At 44.0% G+C, this 25,225-nt stretch overlaps 1 protein-coding gene across 3 annotated transcripts in view; it reads right to left on the minus strand.

The window, feature by feature from the left end:
* PTGR1 (prostaglandin reductase 1) overlaps positions 1-25,225 on the minus strand; it is a 43,582-nt gene that overhangs the window by 8,472 nt on the left and 9,885 nt on the right. The window contains exons 1-7 of one of the 3 annotated variants that reach the window (XM_044427632.1): positions 20,418-20,825; positions 14,130-14,245; positions 11,304-11,349; positions 10,509-10,568; positions 8,587-8,754; positions 7,166-7,283; positions 5,249-5,404 (exon numbers count right to left, since the gene is read on the minus strand). In XM_044427632.1, coding sequence (XP_044283567.1) covers positions 5,249-5,404; positions 7,166-7,283; positions 8,587-8,754; positions 10,509-10,568; positions 11,304-11,349; positions 14,130-14,235 — 654 coding nt within the window. In that variant the 5' untranslated portion in view covers positions 14,236-14,245; positions 20,418-20,825. Of the gene's footprint in view, positions 1-5,248; positions 5,405-7,165; positions 7,284-8,586; positions 8,755-10,508; positions 10,569-11,303; positions 11,350-14,129; positions 14,246-20,417; positions 20,826-25,225 lie in introns of those variants that run through there. The other 2 variants (XM_044427633.1, XM_044427631.1) reach the window with 2 other exon arrangements.

Below are 25,225 nucleotides of genomic sequence, written 5' to 3' on the forward strand. Positions count from 1 at the left end.
CCAAAATGGAATGCATCCACTTCCAGAATGGGTACCTTGCTAAATTGTGTACGTTCGTATGAACTAATGTAGCACATTCCAGTTTAATTCCATCACTTTCAAAAGTTATTTCATGGCAGATTCAGGGAATGGCTTATTGTGCAGTAATGTGCACAGCTGTTCAAAATAATGATTTGGCATACATTTCCACTGGCCAGGCTTCCACAATGGTTTTAATCACTTGAAAATAAGTCAACCCCATGGTGTTTCATTTATTGGTGCTCCAGCTGTACAAATTCCTGTCCATTTCTGGGAAAACTTTTACAGATGTTTCTTAATGATCAATGTATTTTGAAAATGAATTCTTCAATCTTTAGCAGGGTAATAGTTCTCAACCACTAGGATACATCTTGGTGCTTCTTTGTAATTTTTCTTTTTCTTTTTTTTCTCTCTGCTTTCTAAACTTTACTGCTATCAAAATAAAAATGTAAAATAAAAGGGAAAAAACCCACTGGGATATATCTTGAGCTGGCTTAAGATGGGTATTTCAGTACGCTGGGGCAGCCACTGGCAAATCTATTTCTTCCTGACTAAGTGGTCCTAGAATGCTCCAGTTTCAAGTTCAGAATCACAGTCAAACTACACTTTCTTATGTGTGTGTGTAAGAAAACTGGCCTGATACGTTGCTGAGAAAGGGTATAGGGGACTCCCCTGGGATACGTATATTCAGTAGCCATTCCTACTAAAGCTGGTATGGGAAGAAATTTATGGTGACCCTTTTTCTGAGCATGCTTGAACAGAAAGAAGCATGAGGGAGTGGATCATAATTCTCCCAAGGTGAAGAGAACAATATAGGCACAGATGTAAGATGGGAGCATCTCAAGTCCTATCTGCATCTCAGCAAATGTCCTGCCCCCACCCCACTGCCCCCCAAAGCATAGTAACCAAAAGGCAGGCAAGTTATCTTGGCATGCAAGGCAGAAACCCTCACAAGTGCATCTCCCTCTTCTGGGCAATGAAAATTAATCTAATACAGTAATATAATATAATTATATTTGCTGCCCTTTCCTGACACGCAAAGCCAACTGTCTGGGACAGCTGCAACACTCTGCCTAAAAGGAGGGCCAGCCTTTTACATTACATGACATGTAATTACATGACATTACAAGTTCCATCTTAAGAGCTACATATGCAGATCTCCTCAGAGTAAAGTAGATCCTTGTTCTAGCAAGCAGATTTTAAGATACACAAGGGGAGAGAAGTATTTGTAAAGAAAGTAGTGTATGTGGTGTGTGGGGGGGGGGAGAGTGGAGGGTCATGAGTTTGCTCAAGGTTAGTTATTACTTGTGGCAGGGGTCCTCTGAAGAATGCAGCTTCTCATCTGGAGAGAAGGATGCTCTGATGTTTGGCTAACCTTTGGAGCCAGGCTCACTGGTAGCAGAAGTAAGCAAGCAAACCTGAGTTGGAAAAGACAGGTCCAGATTCCATTCTTTTTCTAAGGGGCACAAGGCAACGGATCGACCATCACCCATTCCTGGATTTGCTCCAGAAGGAGTTTTACCCATCAATGAAGCACAGGCTGTTTTTTTATGCTGATAAGGCTAAGATTTAAACTTGGAAACATCTTGCCCAGCCGTAAGAGAGGAATGAGCTTCTCTTTGCAGGTTTTTGAAAATAATGTGAAGGCTTCCTCCCACCTGTCCTTGAACTCTTTTTAGTTCTGCCAGAAATAGAAAGCTGGCCCGTTTTAATTTTTAAAAATCAAAACCCTCAGGAGCCTCATCTTTAAAAGTGCAAAGAGCACTGAAAGGTCTTCATATCCAGTTTATGGGAGGCAAAAAATTCCACCCATTCCCTACCTCAGCGTAATGCCAAAACAAACAAACAAACAAACCACACACACAAAACAAAAAAACAAGCAACTCATGGTGTCCATAACCCACACCTGGTCTGTAGATGCTGCAACTAATGGTCACAAAGAGAACTGTTAACCTAGAGAGAGTAGACCCAAGATGATCTGCTGCCAGATTTACTCTAGGGATGAGAGCTGGGAATTGAGGCAGGGCTCGGAGTCGGGTCAAAGAGATGATGGGAACCCCCCTGCAAGCTGACTTTGGTCTAATGCAGGTTGCACCAGAACATGATTTTCCCTTCCCATGAAAAAGTCTTCCCCTGTGGTCAGGCAAATAGGATCCTGGGCACCTGCTTGGAGCCCACACCATGTTAGGGGCCCACTGACAAGAGCATCCCCATCTCTTCAACCTTGCAATCTGCTTGTTCAGTAACCTCTTGCTTAGGCCCAGAGCATATGAGCAAACAAGCCCACTACCAGCAGAGCTATGTCACCCCAGTGTTTATCTTCTCTCTAACTGATTGGTCTGTTTCTCCTTGTCTTTCCTTTGAACTATACATTAGTCAGGTGATTTCCCCCTTGTTCAATTACTGTAGGACCTGTGTATCTTGATAGAAGGTGCTTCAAAAAATATATAGTTAACTACATACTTAAATACCTTTTTAAAAATGCAGATGAATGTGGCAGCAAAGGTTACACATAGAAGTAGACTGAGGATGCAATCCTTTGACCTCCCAACACTGGGGGCAGGGCATAGGATAGGGTGAAAACCCAGCTCTGACCTCAGAAAAGAACTCTGAGGGTGGAGCTGCAGCTCAAAGGATCCTCCCTCTACTCCTGGGACCAGCACAGCTCTTTCCATCCCGCTGGGCTCCAAAGACAGAAGACCGTCTTCAGAACCAAGGCAGGGAGGGGAAGACAAAGGGTGAGGCATGCTGTCCTCTGAAGATGCCTCAGCCTCTTCTCCTCATGAGGAGGGGAAAAACATTGACTGGCTACATGCTTTGGAGGACACTGGGAGTGTGAAAGCAATTCTAGAATTGGACTTACTCCCCCTCCCATTGGATCCCCACAATCCTCCAAGTTCAGAAACTTATGGGAATCCACACTGGATAGTGCCTTGAATTGACCATCCCTAGTTGTAACCAGTAAATGGGTGGGGCTGAGGATTATTCCATAGAAAGATGGGTGGCGTCAGGGTCATATGTCCTTCCTTTCACTTAATCCTTTAACCAACAACTGAATTGTTGATTGTCCTGGAAACCAACAGCTGTCTTGTTGACTGAGACATATCTACACACTGAGGTCTGATTTTATGAAAAGAACCAGAATATCCTGTTCAGACTAGATTAGAAGCTCAGGATAACTAACTAGGTATATTAATTCTCAGCTTAAGGATGGCAGATAATAAGAGTTTTCCTCAGCTTCAAAAGTAATTTAATTTGCCCCTAACCACAGCATGGGGATATGTTAAACTAGCATTTCCCAGTCTTAAAATGCACCTGATAGTCTTGAAGCCAGTTTATCTCTTTAACTCTTTTCGCTCACTCAACAGAATTCCACAGCCAGCTAGGGCAACTTCTAATCTTAATCTAAATGCTTAATTGAAATGCTGTGTATAAGGAATTTTATGGCCTCTTTAGCAAAAAGTGGTTTGGGGCTGATGAAATGGCAGTTCTGCACTGTACTTTGATTGATACTGTCCTAAAGCACCCCAGTCTCTCACTCACTTCCTCAGCTGAGGATTAGACTCGAGGCACACAGAAGAGGTGAGAAGCTATCTATGCAGACCTTACACACAGTTAGCATTGGTCTCAGGATTTCTGACAAGAAGTAGAAGAATGCTGCATGAATCTTGTCTCTTATCTCCGTATATTCTTTCAAATCCCAGCTCAAAACCCACTTTTTCTAGATTTTGGCACAACTCCCTAATTCACATGGCCTATTATAACTAAGCTGAACAATGTGTAATGGAAGCAATCACTACTTCTGCTTCCGCTCCCTCCTTCCCACATATCAAACTTGAGATTGTGAGCTCCTCAAGGCAGAGAGCATCCAGCACACTGATGGAGTTATAGTGATAATACTAAGTAATGATTTGCCTTTGGGTGGGCATTGGATGGGAACGACTGGAAAAATGGTGAGTACATTCAAGAGGTAGGCTAGGAAATTTTCCTAGTATTTCAAAGCCAGGATAATTTCTTGAGGCCATGCCAAGGCCATATGGCCTTCAGTTTGTAAGGGAGAGCACCAGAGATAATTGTCTTGAGGTTGTCTTCGCCAGTCATTCTGTAGATAAGGGCTGCTTTTGTTGTGAAAACGAAACTGTTTGCCTTAGTGAAGCAGCTTTGCCCCCATCTGTCTACCCGGAAAGGAAGTTAGAGTCTGTGTATACCCGTCAGGAAAAAGAAGTTTTTTTGGAATCCATGGCAAGAGGTGCTCTCTTTTGCTCTTGGCCTGCAGAAACGAACTGGTGCATCATGGGCCAAGAGACATGAATTTAGTGTTGCAACTCTCATGACTCCCCTCATAGTGAATAGTGGCAATGAGAGAATGGAGCTTAGTGTGAAAAAGAAACAGTCTGACAGGGAAATGAATCTCTTGCGAATCTGGTCTTGGAGAAATCTGACAGTCTATTTCAATGTCAACACCTCAGCTCCTCACTGTTCCTCTTTATGCTTCTATTTTCTTTTTACCTGGTGGTACTTCAACCACTTTTTCTTTGTTTCTTTCGTAGTTGCTGCAATTTGTCCTTTGTTATCCTTTCACCACACTCTGCCTTTGATTGATTCATTAGGGAATTGCTAGCACTTCTTCTTTGTTTGTGTGCGCATTTTTTCTCTGGGTGTGGTTCTCCCTGCCCTGTATAATGAAACTTTCCAACTAAAATTGTTTCACTATAATTGGTTTTTCGTGGTCTAGGATCTCTCAAGGAGAGCAGAGGAGAAGTCAGGCCTTGTCACCACCTGTTGCAAGATTAATTTGCTACGCCAATACAGATATTCAAATTGTTCCGGCATTTCCTCTTGTAGTGACAGGTCGGCTCTCTGATTCCGCACATATACATGCACGCACACACTCAAACTGATGACTTTCCAGTCCGTCTGATCTCAAGGAATTTAATTAGGGCTCTCAAAGGTTGCCTGAGCACCTGCCCTGCACTCACAGGTGCAGAAGTGGTGCCCATTAGTCTGTTTCTGCTGTATCCCATCGGGGCAACCGCAGGCCTTGGCTCTCCCAAGGCATCACACCAACAAAGCATCACAGCTGACCTTTACACAGCAAATCTGTGTACAACCAAGGCAACATGAGAGCTGCTGTCAACAGCGAGGGCCCCTCTGGCCATGTTTACAGCATGGTCAAGCTTTGCTTTATACCTCACGGCCGGCACAAGGGTTGAGCGCAGGCTGAACTTACATTATCGAAGTAGCAGTCATAGCCATCAGGGGATGCTTTTTTCAGTGCTTCTTCCAGAGACTCCACCGTCTTATAGTTAAAGGCTTCATCAAAGCCAAGTGCTTTCAGGTAGGCAACTTTCTCATTGGAACCCGCACAGCCAACCACCTTGCACCCCTGCAGGGTAAAGGCACAGCCCGGTGAGGGAAAGTAATACAGATACACTCTTATGGCTTATGTCATTTCAATAAGAGGCATTTTCACAAAATTGAAAAATGGTATTGCTTGCCAGCAGGAACCTATGAGGTAGGATGGGCTGAGAGTCAACGAGTGGCCCAGAGAGCTTCATGGCTGAGTGGGGAGTAGGACCCAGATCTCCTGAGTCCCAATCCAATCTAACCACTCTGCCACACCGGCCAACTGAGCATCACAATCATAGTGGGAACATCCTGCTTATGTTTTTTACACCCATGTATGTGCATCCACATGTGCGTAACCTGCCAAACTGAGAATCCATCATACTTCCAAGTCCACAAAAGCTTATGCTGCTGGAGACAGACTGACTTTGTCTCTGAAGGAGAAAGAGGATACATACTTCTATCAAACTTGGAACTCTTTTTATTATTGGCTAGAGAAACGGGACTATGCATAGATTTGAAAATGTTTACGGATTGCTATAAAAAAATAGGGGGCTGACGCAGTAGGTCTGATGCTTCTGATGATTGATGTTTTTTAGTTTCTTTTTTTTAGTTTGTAGAAAAATAATAATAAAATTTACTTTAAAAAAAGCTTATGCTGCTTGGCTGCAGCAGAACCAAATAAGATGCGCCACAGACTAACACAATGGAATGGAAATAACCAGTGCCAGTCAAGCAAAACAAAGACCTGGAAACACTGCCTTATGAGGAGAGACTGGAAGAACTGGGCATGTTCGGCCTTGGGAAGAGAAGACTGAGGGGGACAGGATATCACTCTGTAAGTACCTCAGAGGCAGTCACAAAGTGGAAGGTCAAGATCTCTTCCCACTGATAACAGAATGTAGGACAAAGAATAATCCATTCAAGTTACGACAACCCAGATTCAGGGCAGATATCAGGAAAAGCTTCCTCACTGTCAGTGCATACGATAGTGGAACCAGCTGCTGAGGGAGGCGGTGGGCTCCCCCACACTAGAGGCATTCAAAAAGAAACTGGACAGCCATCTGAGTGGGATGGTGTAACCTGGTGCCCTGCACCAGCAGAGGAATGGACCCAATGGCCTTCTTGGCCCCTTTCAACCCTATTATTCTACCATTCTATGAAAATGTTGCAATTATGCAGATTCTGGTCTACAAAATCAGCAGTCTATCAACATATTGTTCCAGTTGGGGTCTCTCCACAAGTTCTACCCTCCCACCCTTTACCACAGGCAGCCCGTGTCCTGATGTGCTTATGCCCAAAATACACAACAGGGGAAGCCTTTGTTTCAAACATTTAGTCTTGAGAATAACTGGGTGCCCACACATCGTTCCAGATGGCGTGCCTGAACAGTCCTCAGTTGGCCCTTTTATACATTGGCCATTAAAGGGTTACATGTAGCACAGTTAAAACTTTCTAATAAGTTACAAAAGTAAAAAAGCTAGATTGGCATGATCTTTCTTGCTTGCATACCAAAGCAGAAAGATGTTCCGAAGAAGGGAAGGAGAGTGGGGCGTTACTCCAGGGAAGAGGAGTAGGATTGGCGTGAACTATGCTTTGTTTGAGTTGCTGTGATTTGTCAAGTACTAACTAGCTTTCTCTGGAATGGCGCCTGGTTAGTGTCAGCTACATTTCAAACATGCACACACAGTGATTTCTAGAGAAAAAGATTCACTTCCTGGTCCAGCTAAATGTTAATGTTTGCATAATTATACCTGTGTAAGTTACACCTATTGATTTGCGCATCATTAGGACCACTTACCAAGAGTTTTGCGATCTGCCCTGCCACACTCCCCACTGCACCAGCTGCTGCATTAATCAGGATGGTCTCGCCTGGTTTCGGCCTGCAGATCTCAGACAGGCCAAAGTAGGCTGTAAGTCTGTGGGGAAAGGGAAGAAAAGGGTTTTGGTCATCCAGAAAGCCCAGATAGGATGAGGGCAGTCAGGTCCCCTAAGCTCCTAGATGTTTAAGAGCACACAGAAGAGGGAATTTCAGCATGAGGTTTTCTTCCCTTTGTACATGTAGCTTGCACCAAAAGTTCTGCCGTTTCAAGCATTTTTTAAATTGGGTGAGGTGCGATAGTGCATTGAAGTTGTGTATTTCTCCTCTCCAAGAGCAGAGTGAACCTCTTCCCTTCAGGGTTTTTTTTCCTGGAAGCCTGTTTTTCCTGCCAGAGCAACGAACCCCAAAGAGATATTTGCTTCCTTGCAATAGAATTTGGAACCATCCAAACTTGTACCATACTGAACAATTCTGTAGCTTCCAAGAAGCAGGAAACAGTCTCATTTGAATGATGAAAAGGCCAAACCTTAGACCCTGAAGTTGACTCTGCAGCAGCCTCCCACAACCTGATGCCTGTCTGATGTGCTGGACTACACCTCTCATCAACCCTGGCTAGTAAACTTTACCATGTAGGACCTGCAGTCCAACACCTCTGCAGGGTACCTGGCTGAGCAAAGCTATGCTGGAAGGTGAGGCTGAGATGGGTATTTGCCCTTAGGGTAGCAAAGAGTTCATTTTCCCCAAGGAAGCCACCATTCTCCATTCATTCAAGTGAAGTACCCTGAATGTCAGAATTGAGGGAGGGAGGGAGGGATCCGAGTTGCTCTAATGCTGGTCTGATGTACTCCTTCCTCACACTCGAACAACACATGCTTTGAGGCCTGGGTGCAGAAGAAGCATTTCCAGAATTTAGGGGCAAGCCCAAACATTCTAGCACACCTGGTAGCCAGTATCATTTGGGGGGGAATTAAAACTGTTGGCAGCCAGGAGCTGGGAGAAGTGCTAGGGAGCCCTCTTCTGAAAACTTGCCCCACCCTCCAAAGTGTGAAATGGAAGTGGTTTTGTCCCACCTTTCGCTGAATTCTCCCACATTTATCCAGCAGATCTTTTTTCTGACAGTATGGGTGGCTCATCTTAAGGTCCCATCACCCAGGGGCCAGCACTGGATTTTGTCGGTGACCTGCCCTTTATTTATTTATTAGATTTATATCCCACTGTTTCCTTATAAACTCAAAGCAGATTACACCAGTCTCCTTTTCCCACTCTCAGTCTTATCCCCACAACAACAACCCTGTGATACCTCAGGCCCAAAGTCACCCAGCTGGCTCCATGGCTTGGGTGTCACAGGGCAGAGTCCAAAATCAACAGGAGGCTACACAAAGTCTTCAAAGCACACTCACCCAGGCATGCCAATTGCTCCGAGAGCCAGAGATCGGGAGAGGTTTCCTGGCCAGTCAGGAGACATTAGGGAAAGATTTTTGCCATCGGAAATGGCATGAGTTGTCCAGCCGGAATTAGATAACACAAATGACCCTACTGGATACTTTGGTTCCTTGCTTTCCAGAACCCTGTAAGAAGTTAAAAAAGCAGGAATGAACTGTTACACACCCCAGCAGGGATGCTCAGTGTACTGCCAAGTAAAAGCTGCACGTTCTTTTAATCCTTGATCAATCCCGAGCTGCCCTTGGGATTTCTGCACCAAATTGCTGATCTTCTATGGGACCACTCTTAAAGATGGAACCAGGTACTCAGATTATATTTGATCAGGGCAGCTGGTTGTAACTCAGTAATGTGGCACCCACTTGGCTTGCACAAGGTCCTGGGTTCAACCCATGACATATCTAAATAGGACAGGAAAAGGCGCTTCTCAATCACCAGAGAGTCAGGACTACAACTCTCAAGAGAACAGTCCCAGGCAATGTGCCTAATGATCAGGAGTTATGGGAACTGCAGTCCTACAATATCTGGAGAGCCAACGTGCCTATCCCTGCTGCAGAGAAAAATTACTATCAACCCTTTGGAAGACACCCAGCAGTCTCCTATTTCCTGCCTGCATTTGCTCTACTGCAGCTGAAGGTCATGGGTGAACAGCCTGCAACCTTCCAAACGTTATTCGATACCAGTTCCCAGAATGCAGGAGCACTGGCCAAACCGGCAGGAGCTGATGGTGCCTACTCCTGGCTGCAGCACAGGGACACGAATGCTACTAGCTAAGTGTGCACTGAAAAGTTTGCAATAAAATTGCTTGCAACACACAGGAATTTGGATGCAACTTTCCTTAACAGAGCAGGGCACTGCAGCCAGTCACTGCAGTGTCACAGTACTTGCTGTGGAGAGCCCCTGCTCCAGCACCTGTTGGTCCACATCCAAGGCCACGCAGACCAGCTGAACCTGCCCACCACCAGGGCTATAAATGTACACCGAGTGGTCATTGACAGTTCTTTTCACCGTCGTGATGGTCACGTGGTTGCTTTATTTAAAACACAGTAGACACCTTGTGAAATACTACACAGAGGTGGCAAAGACACTGGAGCAGAGGTGGGTCCTGACAACCCGGAGGGTTCTCCATCAGCAACCCTTTCTCTGAGTGAGTTTCCTGCCTCAGGCACCAGATGTGTCAGCAGGGAGGTTGGAGAGAAAAGGGGAAGAGGGACTTGAACAACCTTGTGGACATTCATCAAGCACTGCTTCCCCTCTGTGTCAAAATTTCAGCGGTAGGATCGAGGCCACCTGCAGGAAAAAGCCATCCTTCGCGACAGAGCCGTGCCGAAGCCACAGCTGTGAGTTCTGCTGCCCACGGCTCCCCTCAGTTTAGTCATAACCCATGTGGGCCAGATGTGGCTGACTGGCAGCAAGCATCATGCTCCAAAGAGGCCCTCATTATGCAGTGCAGTAGCCACAGAAAGCTGTTACTGCAGAGAGTCGCTGCTGCAAGCGAGAAGGAGCGGCTGTGTCCGACCACAGAGATTCCTGCCTTAGGAAGGCAAGCAGTGCAGTGACTCCAGGAAGACCCTGAGTAACGGCTCAGGGCATGCTGAAATCAGTTCACGCACTGGGGAAATCAAGAGGGGGGTGTCCAAAGGCAAGTGCGTGTGTGTTTATGCCATGAACACTGGTGAGCAACAGCAGGCACTGTGCGCTCTCGTGTCTTGGCAGTTTTGTTCTAGGCATGCACCTTTCTCTCCAGTACTCTTCTAATGCACTGATTACTTAATGATCAGCCATTATTTGGTTCAGACAAATGAACCAAGCTCTCATTTGCAGAGAAAGAAAGGAGGATAGGCAGTTTGGGAGAGCACGAAATGAGCCGCGGAAATCTTACTTTGCAACCTGTGTGCCAATCATGGTACCCCCTTCCTGCATGTGGATTCTACTGTATGGTCTGCAAAAGAAGAAGAAGAAAGACAGACTAAGACAGTCTTTTGAAAAAATGGCAACAATTTCTTTGGGGTAAGATCCTGGCAATGTTAATTGAAAGCAGCTCCAGCTTAATTATTATTACTGTTACATTGCCTTTATAGCCCACTTTTTGTGTCTTGTGAGGAAACAAAGGTGGCTTATTTAGCTCCATGTTATCCTCACAACAACAACAACCCTGCAAGGTAGGTAAGGCTGGCCCAAGGTTGCCCAGTGAGCTTTATGGACAAGTGGGGACTAGAACCCGGATCTCCCAGGTACAACATTCCAACCAGCACACCTCACTGGCTCTCCAGTGAAGTCAGTGGGACTTCAGTTAACCCATTTGCCCTGCTGTTAAAATAAATTTGTCTGGATCCAACCCAACATTACTTTTCCCTGGAACCAAACTTAGAATGAGCCCTTCACTATGCCTTCCTGAAGCTGTAAACTTTGGCAACCATGAACACTTTAGTTTGTGTATCAGGTTATACTGGCAACTTTTGCCATGGCATAGGGCTCAGGATTGCCGGATGGCCAGAAAAAGTGTGCCCTGCTCTTGGAGTACCCCAGAAGCCTGCAGTACAAAACCCACAGAAGATTAAGTTAAGATTTAATCAGGAACTCTTGGCAAAAGGCACAGAGTCCATCTGAGCTTTGTGTTCAGCAGTTTACTTCAAAGGAGGCATGAACTCTGAATTAGGAGGATGGAGGGAAATACCTCATATAAGGGTCAACACTGAGGAACACGGCTTCGAGCAGCACCTCTGGGATAGAAACGGAAATTAGTTAAAGATGAAGCAAGGCAGTGGCCTGGTCCATGCAGAACGCCAATCCAAGGTTTCTTGCTCTATCCAGAGTTGGACTGGCAAATGAATAAGCAAACAGTGGTTTGTTTTCTTAGTCCTTGGGTTGTTTATTGCCTGCTCCTGGCCTGCTCACTCCCTTTCTCCCAACAGTTTTTGCAGGGCTGCAGGTGAAGGGCCTGGTTGTTGTGAATCCTCTGGCCCACTGCCTCTGTAGCCCGACATAACAATCTATGAGCAATGCGGTTTCTGAGTTTGCTGGAGCACTGCATTCACAGAGCTAATGCACCCACAGATTTTGAATGGGGGAAGCATGTCCTGCAGAGCCGTGTTCACCAGCAAATATGAAGTCCTTCCACATCAGTTTAACCGACTGTGCAGCAGAAGGAAGTGCCTCTACTCCACTTCCTCCTCTAAAGGGACAACTCTACTCATGTCTGGGAAGAAAAAATTCCTGCAGCTCTCTGCAATCCTGACTTCAGGGTGTGGTAGGCTATCTTTCTGTCTAAACACACACAGGATTGTTCCTTAATCCATTTTCTAAAAATCCACTCAAAAGATGAAAATGCCTTTTTGGTTTTGAAGAGTTTGATGTCCCACAATGGCTCTGTGGTGCAACTAAGTGAAGACTGGAAACACCAAAGTAAAATATCTCCCGTCAGACTAACATCTGAGGAAAGGGAAGGCAGAGCCAGGTGACATGTTAGGTGCCATGACACTGAAGTATCCCACAGGGGGAAAGCAGGTCAGACACGGGAAAAAAACCCCAGGGATTGAGACAACAAAGGGGATGATGCAAGTGATGCTGAAATATGACATAATCCAACTGCAGAGAAGATTAGTCGGAAGACTGCAAGGGTAGAACTATAAGCAAACTCTTCTTTAGGTGGGTACTTTGGTCTCAGAGAAGACTTTCATTATTTAACCTTAAAAAAAAATCTTTTTTGCAATTAACATTTGGGGATTTGGGGATTGCAGACATCCCAAATACAAAATTGTCTCAATGGAAAGAAAAGGCACGTATTCCCAAATTGCATCATGTAGAAATGTTCAAAATTTCCTTGAGAAGAGAAAGAGGAGAAAGTTGGCTAAGTAAGGCTATACTAGTGTAGGGTCAAGAACAAGAGTGAAAGGCAATTCTGGACACAAAAGATAATTTGACCCATGATAATGTTGGCATTTTCTCTGCTGAATGCATTCAGGTGTGCCATTGCACCTGGAATCTATATAACACACAGCAACAGGGGAGTTGCTCATTAACAGCAGTTATCTTTTCTAGACAAATGCACCACTTCAAGTTTGCAGAATGCAGAACAAACCAACCTTGTGTCAACTATAAGCATAATGATCCCATCACATCCTAGAGGAGTTTTGCCTTCAATCTAGACTATGTGTAGATCTTGCAGTCCAACCATAATTTTAATGTCACTTTGGGTTTTTTTAAAAAATATTTTTATTCATTTATTTTTACATTGTACCATTCACTGCTCCAAAACCTGTTCCAATGTGGACCAGTCTATGTTAATAAATGTTAATTTATTATTATTAACATTAATTAATGTTAATGTTAATAAATTAGTAAATATATAAATATGGTTCAGGAAGCAGTACAGGTGTCAACAAGAAGGGTCCAATGTAGGCCTCACCTTTGGGTCAAAGCCAGGCCAACAGGCCCTCTTGCTTTCATCTAGGCCTGCCATGAAGTGTTGCTGCATTTACAATTCATAGCATTTCTCCCACACCTACATGGCATATTCTTTTAAGTCATCTACCCTGCTGAAATACTGCTTTCCAGTTCTTGGTCCAAAAGTATTTGAACGGATCCATAATCCCTCTACTCAGCAGTTCCTCAGAATCAAGTCCTGTCTAAAATTAGGTAGGTATTTCTTTCTAGAAAGTATACTCCTTCAGTAGCTGACATTTATTACTGTGGATCATGTTCTGTTGTACTGCACTTTCTATTGTGCCTTCGGACATATGGGCAGTTATGGACACCCAAATTACAAACTACCCATACTTATGAACGAGCTGCCATAATCTCTACTAATTAAAAAAAATTACTGCAGAAAATCATCATTTCCAGAGGGAGAGAGGAAGCAAAAGGGGAGGGAAGGAGGGCCTCAATAGCATCTCCATAGAGAAGGAGGAAGGGGAGAGAGGGAGGGCCTCCAAAGCATGCCTTCCTGCCCTGCCCATCCAGAGAGAGAAATCTCTCCAAAATGTCCTTGCTACAAAGAAGAGACACTGGTGAATTTGGGTGCAGGAAGGGGGGTTAGGTATATTAGCAGTTTTTCCACTTTTACAGGGTCCTGCGCCCTTAATCCCCACAAGAGTGGAGGACCAACAACTTGCGCACAAATTCAACTTAAAGCCAAATTTCCATTTTCTAAGGGGTGGAATTTGTTCATATCCCCAGGACTGCCTGGATTTCCATTATTCCTTTTTTGCAAGGAATACCAAGGAAATCGTTTGGTTAACCAGGACCCTCTAAGGCAGATAGATTTTCTGATGGATGTTCTAAACCATTACTTTTTATATTATCTTCTTAAAAATGTTTTTTTAGCTGTACTTCCAATTAGTTATCATGACCTATATATTATTGCATTGATAGAGCTGTTTTATGAACGCTCGTGAACACTACCTTACTGTTATTCACAGTGCTATTTCATCTCATTGGTCTTACAACTGTGGCAAAAATAAAGATTTAATACAAAGGCAAAAATCAAGAGAATTCAACTTACCTCCATCCTTCAGTGCTGGCAGTTCTGTCTCTTTGAGTTCAAAATTGCTCTGCTTGGGAAACCCCTCAAAGTGCTTCTTCAGGATCCAAGACTTGGCACGTACCATCTTAAACTGACTGAGTGATTAAATAGCACCATTTTATTTATTTATAGTATTTCTTGGCCACCTTTCAGAGCAAGAGCCCTTCCAAGGCAGTATTCAATAATAAAACACATAACAAAAACAATGTAGTATTAAAAGCATTGAAAACCATAATAAAACAGAAACAATGGCAAACATATCAGAGGAAGGTCAGTGTAAAAGAACTTTGTAGGGCATTCCGAAAAGCCTGCAATGTTGGGATTTGGGACTCTCAATGGCAACTTATTCTAGAGGTATGGGGGCGATTGCAGAAAACGCCCTCTCTTGTATGGTCACCCACCTGATTTCACAAGTGGGAACGTGAAAAGACCCTTTCTTGTTGATCTTACATGGTGGGCAGGCTGATATGAGGGAAGGTGGTCCTTCAAATAATTTCATCCCAAATTATTTAAAGCTTTAAAGGTCACAACCAACAGTATATATTGGTCTTGGAAACACACCAGCAGCCAGCGCAGCCAGCACAATAGATGGCATTCTATGATCAAAGCAGGATTTATTTTTAAGCACTGTGCTGAGTTGCAGAAAAATCTGGTGTTGCCTCATTTCACGAGCACCTCCCAAAATGTTGCTAATGGAAAATCACAAAGAAACCAGAAAGTTTACACTCTCAAGCCCTAGAAACTCAGCTTTCACTCACTAAAAAAAAAAAAAAACCAACTGCACAAAATATGCTCAGAATAAACACTGCGTAAATCTCAGGGTGCTGAATGGGGCTTCCTCCCATGTAAAATTCTGCATCACTTCTCGACATCACGTTTAGAAAGATAAGGCAGGGCTTGGCTTGTTTCAACAAAAAGGTCAGGTCCACAAAGAGTCAGCAGTTTCAGATGCAACTTATACCTACCCTTCCTTAGTCACACAGCAGTTGCATTGCTAATTTAAGAGTCCCAAATCCACGCCCGTAGCAGTGCCGGCCTTACAGCACCACGTGCAGGCTTCAAGTGCCCTCCTGTCCTGTATTCATTCATGAATTGGACATTATATTTTATAAGTTTAACTTGCCGTATTTCAGTGGCACGGATTGTAACATATGGAATGGACTCCGTTCTTAAAGCAATCTGCCATTGTTTGTCAGGTCACTAATTAAAGAGAGGATTTTTTAAACAATTGAGGAATAATGGGGAGGGGGAAGTGCACCCATTTGCCCCATTCTGGGTACGGGGCTGAGGTGGATGAAAGGCAGATTATTATGGGACGAACCCTTATGCTGCCTACACTGTAGGAGGAAGGTTAAAGAGCTTTTTTGCCTGCTGCTACACTGTCTACTACAGCTGTTCACAGTGCGGGCAGAGCATGTTTAGACCAAGCAAACTCCATCATGCTTGGTTCACCAGCTACATAGTCACCATTCAAGAAAATGCACTCATGTTCTCAAAGTGGAAAGCCAACGATTGCTTTGCCATTGAAGACTGGAAGAACAAGTTAGCCAATTATGCATCAATAGTCAAGCTAACAAGTTATGTCAACAGAAGAGCAGTTAAAGAATTTACTCCAAGATGGAAGATTTATTTCGAACAATTTAAATAATGGTCAATGAAAATATAATTTATGCAAACATCTGTGCTTATCATCAGTACCAAAGCAATGTTGAGATACATAACTGTAAGTGTATGATTTTGAATTGAATGGGTGGGACAGGAACATGGTTGATAGAAACCTTTGACTATTGTAAATGTACTTAGATGATGAGTTGCTTGTTAAATCCTTAGGAAGACCCTTGGCTCCCCTCCCCCCGCCACCCTTTTCCTCATTTTCTTCTTATATACTCCTTTTTCCCCCTCTATTGTATTTCCTGAAAACAAATAAAAAGACTTTAAAAAAAGAAAGTTCACTCATGCTAAGCAGTGAATTCCACTAAACTCAGTAGGGGTTCCAACTGAATAATCCCATATAGAATTGGACCACAGTGGGGTATGGCAGGACAAGAAGTGATCCTCAAAATAATAATAATAATAATAATAATAATAATAATAATAATAATAATAATAATAATAATCCTCTATTTATAAGCAGGTTTGCATGTCCTTGTCAACTCTTACAACTCCTTTTTGGATGTTGTGATTGTTCAAGCCAGGAATGTGGTATTCCCAGCCTCTTCTGCCACAGAGGTAGCACAAATGCATCCAACTTCAAACCAAGAAACTGCATCAAAGGTGTGGGAGAATTTCTGTGGGCAGTTTCTGTGCTGTTAGACCTTCAGCCCCTGCTCAGTGAAGAAATACTCCTGGTGAATTATTAACTGCCAGAGAGGGGTATATCAAATGGTCAATACTGTGCCTTCTGGCACAAGGTGAGCATGGATGGCCTCTACCAATGCTTCAAGGATGAACATGTTCTCGGGCTTCCCCTGGCCAGAAAGGCCCACAGCTGGCCTAAATGGGCTTTTGGCCTGATCAGGCATACTGTTGTGCAGGTCACCTGGAACATGCTGATAAAAATAGAAGAGCCACGGTGCCAGACCAAAGGCCTGGCTAATTCTGCACTCTGTTCACACAGCGGCTAACCCCTGTGCAAAGCCCACAAGCAGACCACATGTACAACAGTATCCTCCCATCAAGCCTGTACCCAGGAGTGGGATGAGGGGCCTGTTCCCCTCCAAACATTTTTTTCTTACAGACAAGTAATTCTAGAAGTTTCCAATTCTGTCTTTAAAAGATCTACAAACCAGATGTACTGCCCAATCCTATTAGTTTGGTGCCCCCTATTGAATGTTTAGGCTGATTACGGCTCTCTTTATTTATTTTATTTATATTGTGATTTATATCCTGCCTTTTTCCTACAAAGGACTCAGGGCAGCTTACATCATTCTCCTCCTCCATCTTATCCCCACAACAACAACCCTGTGAGGTAGGTTGGGCTGAGAGTCTGTGACTGGCCCAAAGTCACCCAGTTGGCTCCATGGCTGAGCAGGGACTAGAACCCGGATCGTCTGAGTCCCAGTCCCTTGCTCTTAACCACTGCCACTTACATTGCTCAGCAACTGCCTCAGATACAAGAGACATGGATAGCGTTATTGTCCATTTATTTGTCTAGTCCTCTTTTTTGATGTTTCATGCTGTCAAGTTGTCCCCGACTTATGGCAACCCTGTGTATGAATGTCATGTCCTTCACAGCTCTGGAAACTCAGGGTTTTGGCCTCCTTTATGAAATTGATCTATCTCATAGTTGGTTTCCTCTTCTTCTGCCTTTGACTTTCTCCAGCATGATTGTCTTCTCCAATCAGTCTTGCCTTCTCATAAAGTGCCCAAAGTATGACAGATTCAGTTTTTTTTAAATTTTTGCTTCCAGGGCCATAGTCCTGGTTTGATTTGATCCAGGACCAACTTCTTTGCCTATCAGTCAAGAGTATTTACAAATTCTCCTCCAGTACCATATTTTGATTGCATCCATTTTTTTCTTGCCCATTTTCTTCACGGTCCAGTTTTCACACCCATACATAGTGATTGGGAATATAATAGTGTGGATGATCTTGGGGCCTTGATCTCCAGGGAAACATCCTGGAGATCACTTGATCATACCTTCTGCTTCCCTCACTGCTGCCCTTCCAAGTCTCCATCTTCTAATTTTTTTTTGGCTGAACTCTCTGCTTAAATTAATGACTGCGCAGGGTATACAAATTCTTTCACAATTTCAGTTTCTCCACTGAGGAAATCCCCTTTTACAGTCATTCAAAATTATAGACATCACTACATCTAGTAGTGAATTTTATAGTTGAAATATGCACTATGTGAAGTACTTCTTTCCTTTGTCTGGAATCTCGTCCTAATCAAGTTCATGGGAAGACCCCAGATTCTAGCATTATGAGAGAGGGAGAAAATGCACATTTTTCACACCTCTTACCTATGTGTTGCACACCTTTCATGTGTCCCCTCACTCATCATTTTTTAAGCTAAACAATCCCATATGTTGTAATCTTTCCTTGCAGGAGAATTGCTCCAGCCTATTGTTAATTTTAGTTGTCTTTTCCTCCAACTTTTCCTAGCTCTGCTGCATTCCTTTTCTATCTGAATTGAACTAAATCGTACACAATAGTCTAAGTGTGCTTGCTTCCTAGAGGGAGCTCATCCTTTAGTGCTCTCTGTCAAGAGAAAAGGTGATTAACTATGTGCTATAGACTCAAAGCAATCAGGGGAGCTTTGTTATGTGGATGCAATTGGCAATGCTTTCTCATGGTATTTTTGCCTTGCCACTATTTCCATGTTTACAAACAGAGATCACCACAGTTCTGAGTACAAGATTTCATCTGGAAATCTGAGAAATTAACTACACAGTTCACTACAGCTCAGAAGCTTTCAAGACAGCTTTGACTATTGGGTGGTACAGCAATATAGTAGAGAATGAAAGACACGCCACTGTGTTCATCAAGGGTTCCTACCAATCAAGTAGGTCAAGACTGCAGCCTGATTTATTTACAGTATCAGGTAGCTCTGCTCGTCATTGTATCTGCCACATTTCACACTTTATTAGAACAAGTCAGAAGCATTGCAAAATACCACTTTTCTGACCAAATAAACTATTTGACCAACCTTGTAGATGTTATCTGACTTTATTTAAAAAAATAACAGAAATATAGACAAACCAAAATGAACAAAACAATTAACTTCACTATCACATTTCTAGTAGGATTTTTTGGTCAGCCAACCCAAAACTGATGGTAAAGGTAATTGTTTGTTCTTCCTTCCTATTGGCCCATTCCAGATTTTTTTAAAATTGCTTGCTTTTTAAAAGACTAATAACAGCTATGGGGCCAGAAAAATCATAGATGTTTATTCAGAGCCACAAAAACCCTAAGCAAATGTGGCAGCATTCACTGATGAAAATGGTATGCAATGTCTTTATCACCAGATGGCTAAATGGATCGCTGTTCAACAATACTCATTACGGAAGGCCTGTAAATTAGAACTGTAGCTTGGGGGTGGAGAGATAATTAAATCCCCCACCCACATTTCTGGTTTGAATTGGAGTTTATTATTTGATGGTATAAAAGATATATTGCTACAGTGTAATGTCCGTTTGGCCCTAAGCTCTCCAGAAGCAGACCAGCAGCTTACAACACAGATCGGACCCCATAGATAGATAGCTTCCATACAGCCTGAGATGCCTGATCCTGCCTCGTCTTGGAAGCTAAGGTGAGGCAAGGTTGAAACCTGGACGGGTGGCTTGAGTCCTTCACTGAGCAGGCAGTGGGACTTGATGTCCTGCTAGGCCCCTTCCAACTCGATGATCCTACAATTCTATGAAATTTAGATAGCAAATCGAGAATTTTCTACCAGGCCATGCTTAGTTAGGCTGTAGGATGTATATGATTCCATACGAGTGGATACACTGTCAGTCACAAGTTACTACAGCTGTTGACAGTTCAGACCTAGCATGTTTATGACCAAGCAAACCCCATCACCAGCTACACAGTCACCATTCAAGAAAATTCACTCATGCTAAGCAGAGAATTCCACTCTCAGTAGGAGTTCCGTCGGAATAAACCCATATAGAATTGGACTACAACTGGAGGTATAGCAGGGCAAGAAGTGATCCTCAAAATCATCATCATCATCATCTTCCTTCTGCTCTATTTGTAAGCAGGTTTGCACACCCTTGTCCACTTTTACAATTCCTTTTTTGATTTTGATTGTTCAAGGCAGGAATGTGGTTTTTCCAGCCCCTCTCCCACAGAGATAGCACAAATGCATCTGACCTTAGACCAAGAAAACTGGATCAAGGGTACAAAAGCAATTTAAGCTGCGCAAGAAGCACAATTTATTGCAACATGTAAGGAACGGCACATAACCTAGTGGCCAGCCCAAGCAGCTCCACTTGAAGGGGTTACTGATTCAAGGCATGGATTGTGGGCAGCGGGGGTAGGGGAGAAGTTCTTGTGGAAAGGGCCAGGAAAACAAGGAAGCAAATCAGAAAATCGTGAATCAGCTAATCCAATTCTTTCCAGCTCTTGAATGGTAATCGTTCTGATATACTCCTTCCTCCTCACCCGCGATGGAAGGCAAGATTCCACCGCTCCATTCCCAACTCTTCTCTGTAATCAGATATATGCAAAGTCCCAAGTAGCAGCAAGGATCTGCCAGTAACTTACGGCTCAGGAAAGAGATTCAAAAGCGAGGCTGCTTCCTTAAAACGCCTGAACGTAGGCCTACCTGGAAGAAAACACGATCGTCCTAGCAGGAACGAATGGTAAGAAACCGCAAGATTTATATGGCCTGCAGGATGAGGTATAGCATTGCCCCTTGGCTCCAGGTGAGCACTTCCTTGTGATACCTTCTGCCCCTACTAACCTGGGTAGATTCCAAAAGCCTGTCCCGCTAAGCACAAAAGCAAGCTGCTTGTTTCCCTTTCTGCATACCTCTGCATTTGGGAAGGAAGTTGCATTTGTGCATCGACTTACCCTCTCTTGGATGCCACCTGTTGTTGCCTTACAACACTACAAGTCAAAATGACTAATTATGCTCTCTAACTGCTTTCCCAGAGAATAATGTTCCTGAACGGCCAGGATTTTTTTTTCCGTCCCTCACTTTCAAAACTTAAGTTCTCTGGGGTTCCTTCTTCTTCTTCAAGCACCCACATACAGCATGGGTGGACAATTTGTGGCTCTTCAAAACTTCCTGGGCAACAGCTCCTATCACCCCTGACTACTGACTACATTGGCTACTAAGGCTGATGGGATTTACTTTCCCATAGTTCCAGTGACAGAATGCATTTTTGAAAAATCACAGAATGAACTCTGTTGCTTCTTTCCACTGGGCCACCACAACAAGGCTTGATCATTCCTCATTTATTATTGGCTGATATGGAGCTGGTACCACCACCACCAGCAGCTTCCCCAAGACCAAGGGAACCTCTAACTGCATCCCAGACACATGAGATGGCCTAATTTTCTACCTCCAAAAGAAACATGTTACAGGTGCTTGGTACAGGGGTTTGCTTCTTGGATCATCTAGAAGCATCTAGAACAGGGTTGTCATCTCCTAGAGTTGCATCATTTGCCTATGGATTCTATAATTGCTGCTTGAGAAACCTGTACTTGCAACACATTAAATTAGGCAACTCAGCATTGAGTTTCTACACTGTTCATTCACCAAAAAGTGCAGAGGCAGAAATGCTATTTTGAGGTGTGTCATTTATTAGGATGCTGTCATTGAGACCTGCCTACACAGTTGTTGCTTGCCCCCACTGACAAGGCCAGGGGGAAAAGAGCAGCCCAGGTACCGCGAGGTGCTCCGATGCAGCTCCTGGCATCCCTGACAATCTGGACTTTGCCAGAGTCCCACCCCACAACTGAGGGTACAGTGCTATTTGAAAGCGGGCAGCTACTCACGGTTGTGGTTGTCTTAGAGGTGTCCCACTAGACTGGAGACTTAAATCTTTCGTTTGGAGCCCTGGGCCAGTGGGAGGCCATCTGCCATGGCAACCTGCTGTCCACGGGCACTTGAAATAAAAGTTCACGGGCTCAGATGTTCTTGGTTGCATCTGATCGGCTGGCTTTGAGCCCGCATATAGTTCACCTCCCACACCCCACACTTGAATTTCTGCCTCGAGTTTTTTTAATGCCCTCCCCTGCCCTTCCCATCCACACATCCCTTCCTACACCCTAGTGGTGTCCTTAGGGGACTGCCACTCATAAAGATGCACACTGACAACTCCACACACAGACTTTTAAAGCATATTTAAAGTAGCATATGCAAATCTGTGCTTTATGGGCAGGGGCTTTGGTCCTGAAGCCCAGATCTTTTCTGGACCTAGCCTGGATTATTGCTAAACTAAAGGGGAAAGGAGAAAGATTTGGAAGTCCCTCTCCTTTCCAATGGTGGATGGAACCTTGGGGCAGAAGTCCAGGATTCCACTCAGCTGAATGAGCAGGAAGGCCCCCAAATGTGGCATACAGTATATCACAGAAGTGAGTATACCCCTCACATTTTGTAAATATTTTATCTTTTCATGTGACAACCCTGAAGAAATGACACTTTGCTACAATGTACAGTGAGTATACAGCTTGTGTAACAGTGTAAATTTGCTGTCCCCTCAAAATAACACACAGCCATTAATGTCTAAACCGCTGGCAACAAAAGTGAGTACACCCCTAAGTGAAACTGTCCAAATTGGGCATTATTAGCCATTTTCCCTCCCCGGTGTCATGTGACTCGTTAGTGTTACAAGGTCTCAGGTGTGAATGGGGAGCGGGTGTGTTAAATTTGGCGTTATCACTCTCTCTCTCTCATACTGGTCACTGGAAGTTCAACCTGGCACCTCATGGCAAAGAACTCTCTGAGGATCTGAAAAAAAGAATTGTTGCTCTACATAAAGATGGCCTAGGCTATAAGAAGATTGCCAAGACCCTGAAACTGAGCTGCAGCACAGTGGCCAAGACCATACAGTGGTTTAAGAGGACAGGTTCCACTCAGAAGAGGCCTCGCCATGGTCGACCAAAGAAGTTGAGTGCACGTGCTCAGCGTCATATCCAGAGGTTGGCTTTGGGAAATAGATGTATGAGTGCTGCCAGCATTGCTGCAGAGGTTGAAGAGGTTGAAGAGGTGGTGGGTCAGCCTGTCAGCTCTCAGACCATACGCCACACACTGCATCAAATTGGTCTGCAAGGCTGTCATCCCAGAAGGAAGCTTCTTCGAAAGATGATGCACAAGAAAGCCTGCAAACACTTTGCTGAAGACAAGCAGACTAAGGACATGGATTAGTGGAACCATATCCTGTGGTCTGATGAAACCAAGATAAACTTATTTGGTTCAGATGGTGTCAAGCATGTGTGGCGACAACCAGGTGAGGAGTACAAAGACAAGTGTGTCTTGCCTACAGTCAAGCATGGTGGTGGGAGTGTCATGGTCTGGGGCTGCATGAGTGCTGCCGGCACTGGGGAGCTACAGTTCATTAGGGAACAATGAAGGCCAACATGTACTGTGACATACTGAAGCAGAGCATGATCCCCTCCCTTCAGAGTCTGGGCCGCAGGGCAGGATTCCAACATGGTAACGACCCCAAACACACCTCCAAGATGACTACTGCCTTGCTAAAGAAGCTGAGGGTAAAGGTGATGGACTGGCCAAGCATGTCTCCAGACCTAAACCCTATCGAGCATCTGTGGGGCATCCTGAAACGGAAGGTGGAGGATCGCAAGGTCTCTAACATCCACCAGCTCCAGTGAAAGAGGACTCCAGTGACAACCTGTAAAGCTCTGGTGAACTCCATGCCCAAGAGGGTTAAGGCAGTGCTGGAAAATAATGGTGGCCACACAAAATATAGACACTTTGGGCCTAATTTGGACAGTTTCACTTAGGGATGTACTCACTTTTGTTGCCAGCGGTTTAGACATTGATGGCTGTGTGTTATTTTGAGGGGACAGCAAGTTTACACTGTTATACAAGCTGTATACTCACTACTTTACATTGTAGCAATGTGTCATTTCTTCAGTGTTGTCACATGAAAAGATATAATATTTACAAAATGTGAGGGGTATACTCACTTCTGTGATATACTGTACATCTTACACAAAAGCCAAAAAATTTGTGGAAAGGCGCATTTCCATGATGCAGAATACTGTATTTGAGGTAGTGGAATGCCCTGCACGTGAGACAGGGAATGATAATATGCCAACCCAGTCCTGTAGGAAAGCAACCACTATATGGATGTATTTTACAGAACAGCTGCAGAAAAGTTGGACAGTGATTGAGCCACTGTTGCTGAACCGGTTATAGGTACATGCCTTGCTATGGAGTGTTTTCTACTTTGGCATACAGTCAAGACTATTTGGTGACAAATACCATTAACATGAAATTGACTGAAGTGAACGTTGCACACTCCAAAGCAACGACCACTGGGGCATTTGCACCAATGAACCCAACCGTGACATTGTAGTGTGTGCAATTACCACCATTCATTGTTGCCAGTGGTGCATATCATGCATGCAGCTGGTTTATGAACCTGAGGGAGCAGCAGTAAGCTTATTTCAATTACTGCTGCAGCAGAGGATATACTGATATTGAGTGTATGTTTGCGGAAAGGACTGATGTTGAGGAAAAGGTGCCTGCTTTTCTGCACGCATGATTTCTCACAGCATCCAAGGTGCCTGCACTGACTGAGATTGCTTGCAGCACTAGGGCGTTCTTACCACAAGATGCAAAATATTCACAGCGCGCAATTGCTACTTGGGATGTTATGGGCCAACAAGACGAGTGGATGTTAAATGACTCTGCTCTGCTGTTCTTCACTTTGGAATTATGTAATCTACAGTGTTGTCGCTGTTTTGAACGGTAGATTTTTTTTTCCCTTTTGTAGTTGGCATTACATTTTGGTGGAGAAATCTGTCCATGGTTTTTATAACCACAAAGGTATGCATGAACACAATCGCACATGGAACTGCAAATGGCCCCATAGAAAAAATGTTCTTGTCTTGGTTTAATTCTCTGCTTTCCCCCTTTCTTGACAAAAATATCTACAAGCAGGTAGATGACTGACAGGACCTTCCTCAAACAGGACAAGCAGAAAGGCTGATGTGGAGCACAAACCTTATAATTCATACATTTAAAAAAAGCTGCTAAGAAACCTCTCCTCTTTGGGTTACCCCAGTACAGCCTTGTAGGCAAAAGCATAATTTAAGGCCACTTTCTGTGAGGCCATGGAAAGTTGAAGCAGTCCATGACATGCACACCTTCTCTATTTTGATTGCATACACAAACTGTGGGAACACGCAGGTCACCCCAAGAGGTGTTCAGAGAGGTGGCCAGAGAGCGAGATGCCAATTTTACTTCCATCACATCATCCCCCTCTGCTTCTTCATTCAGTGTCAGAGTTAAATGGATTGCATTTTCTTTCAGTCCATGTGGGTCTACTGAATTTTACAAAGTGGATGCCCACCAGCTTTTCATAGAATATTCTACTGTCAGTGTAAGCCCATATATTATATGAGCCAATGCACTTATGAAAGCCAGTTGTAAACTGC

The sequence above is a fragment of the Varanus komodoensis genome, unplaced genomic scaffold (genome assembly GCF_004798865.1).
Source record: "Varanus komodoensis strain SLA01 unplaced genomic scaffold, ASM479886v1 scaffold19, whole genome shotgun sequence".
Lineage (NCBI taxonomy): Eukaryota > Metazoa > Chordata > Lepidosauria > Squamata > Varanidae > Varanus > Varanus komodoensis.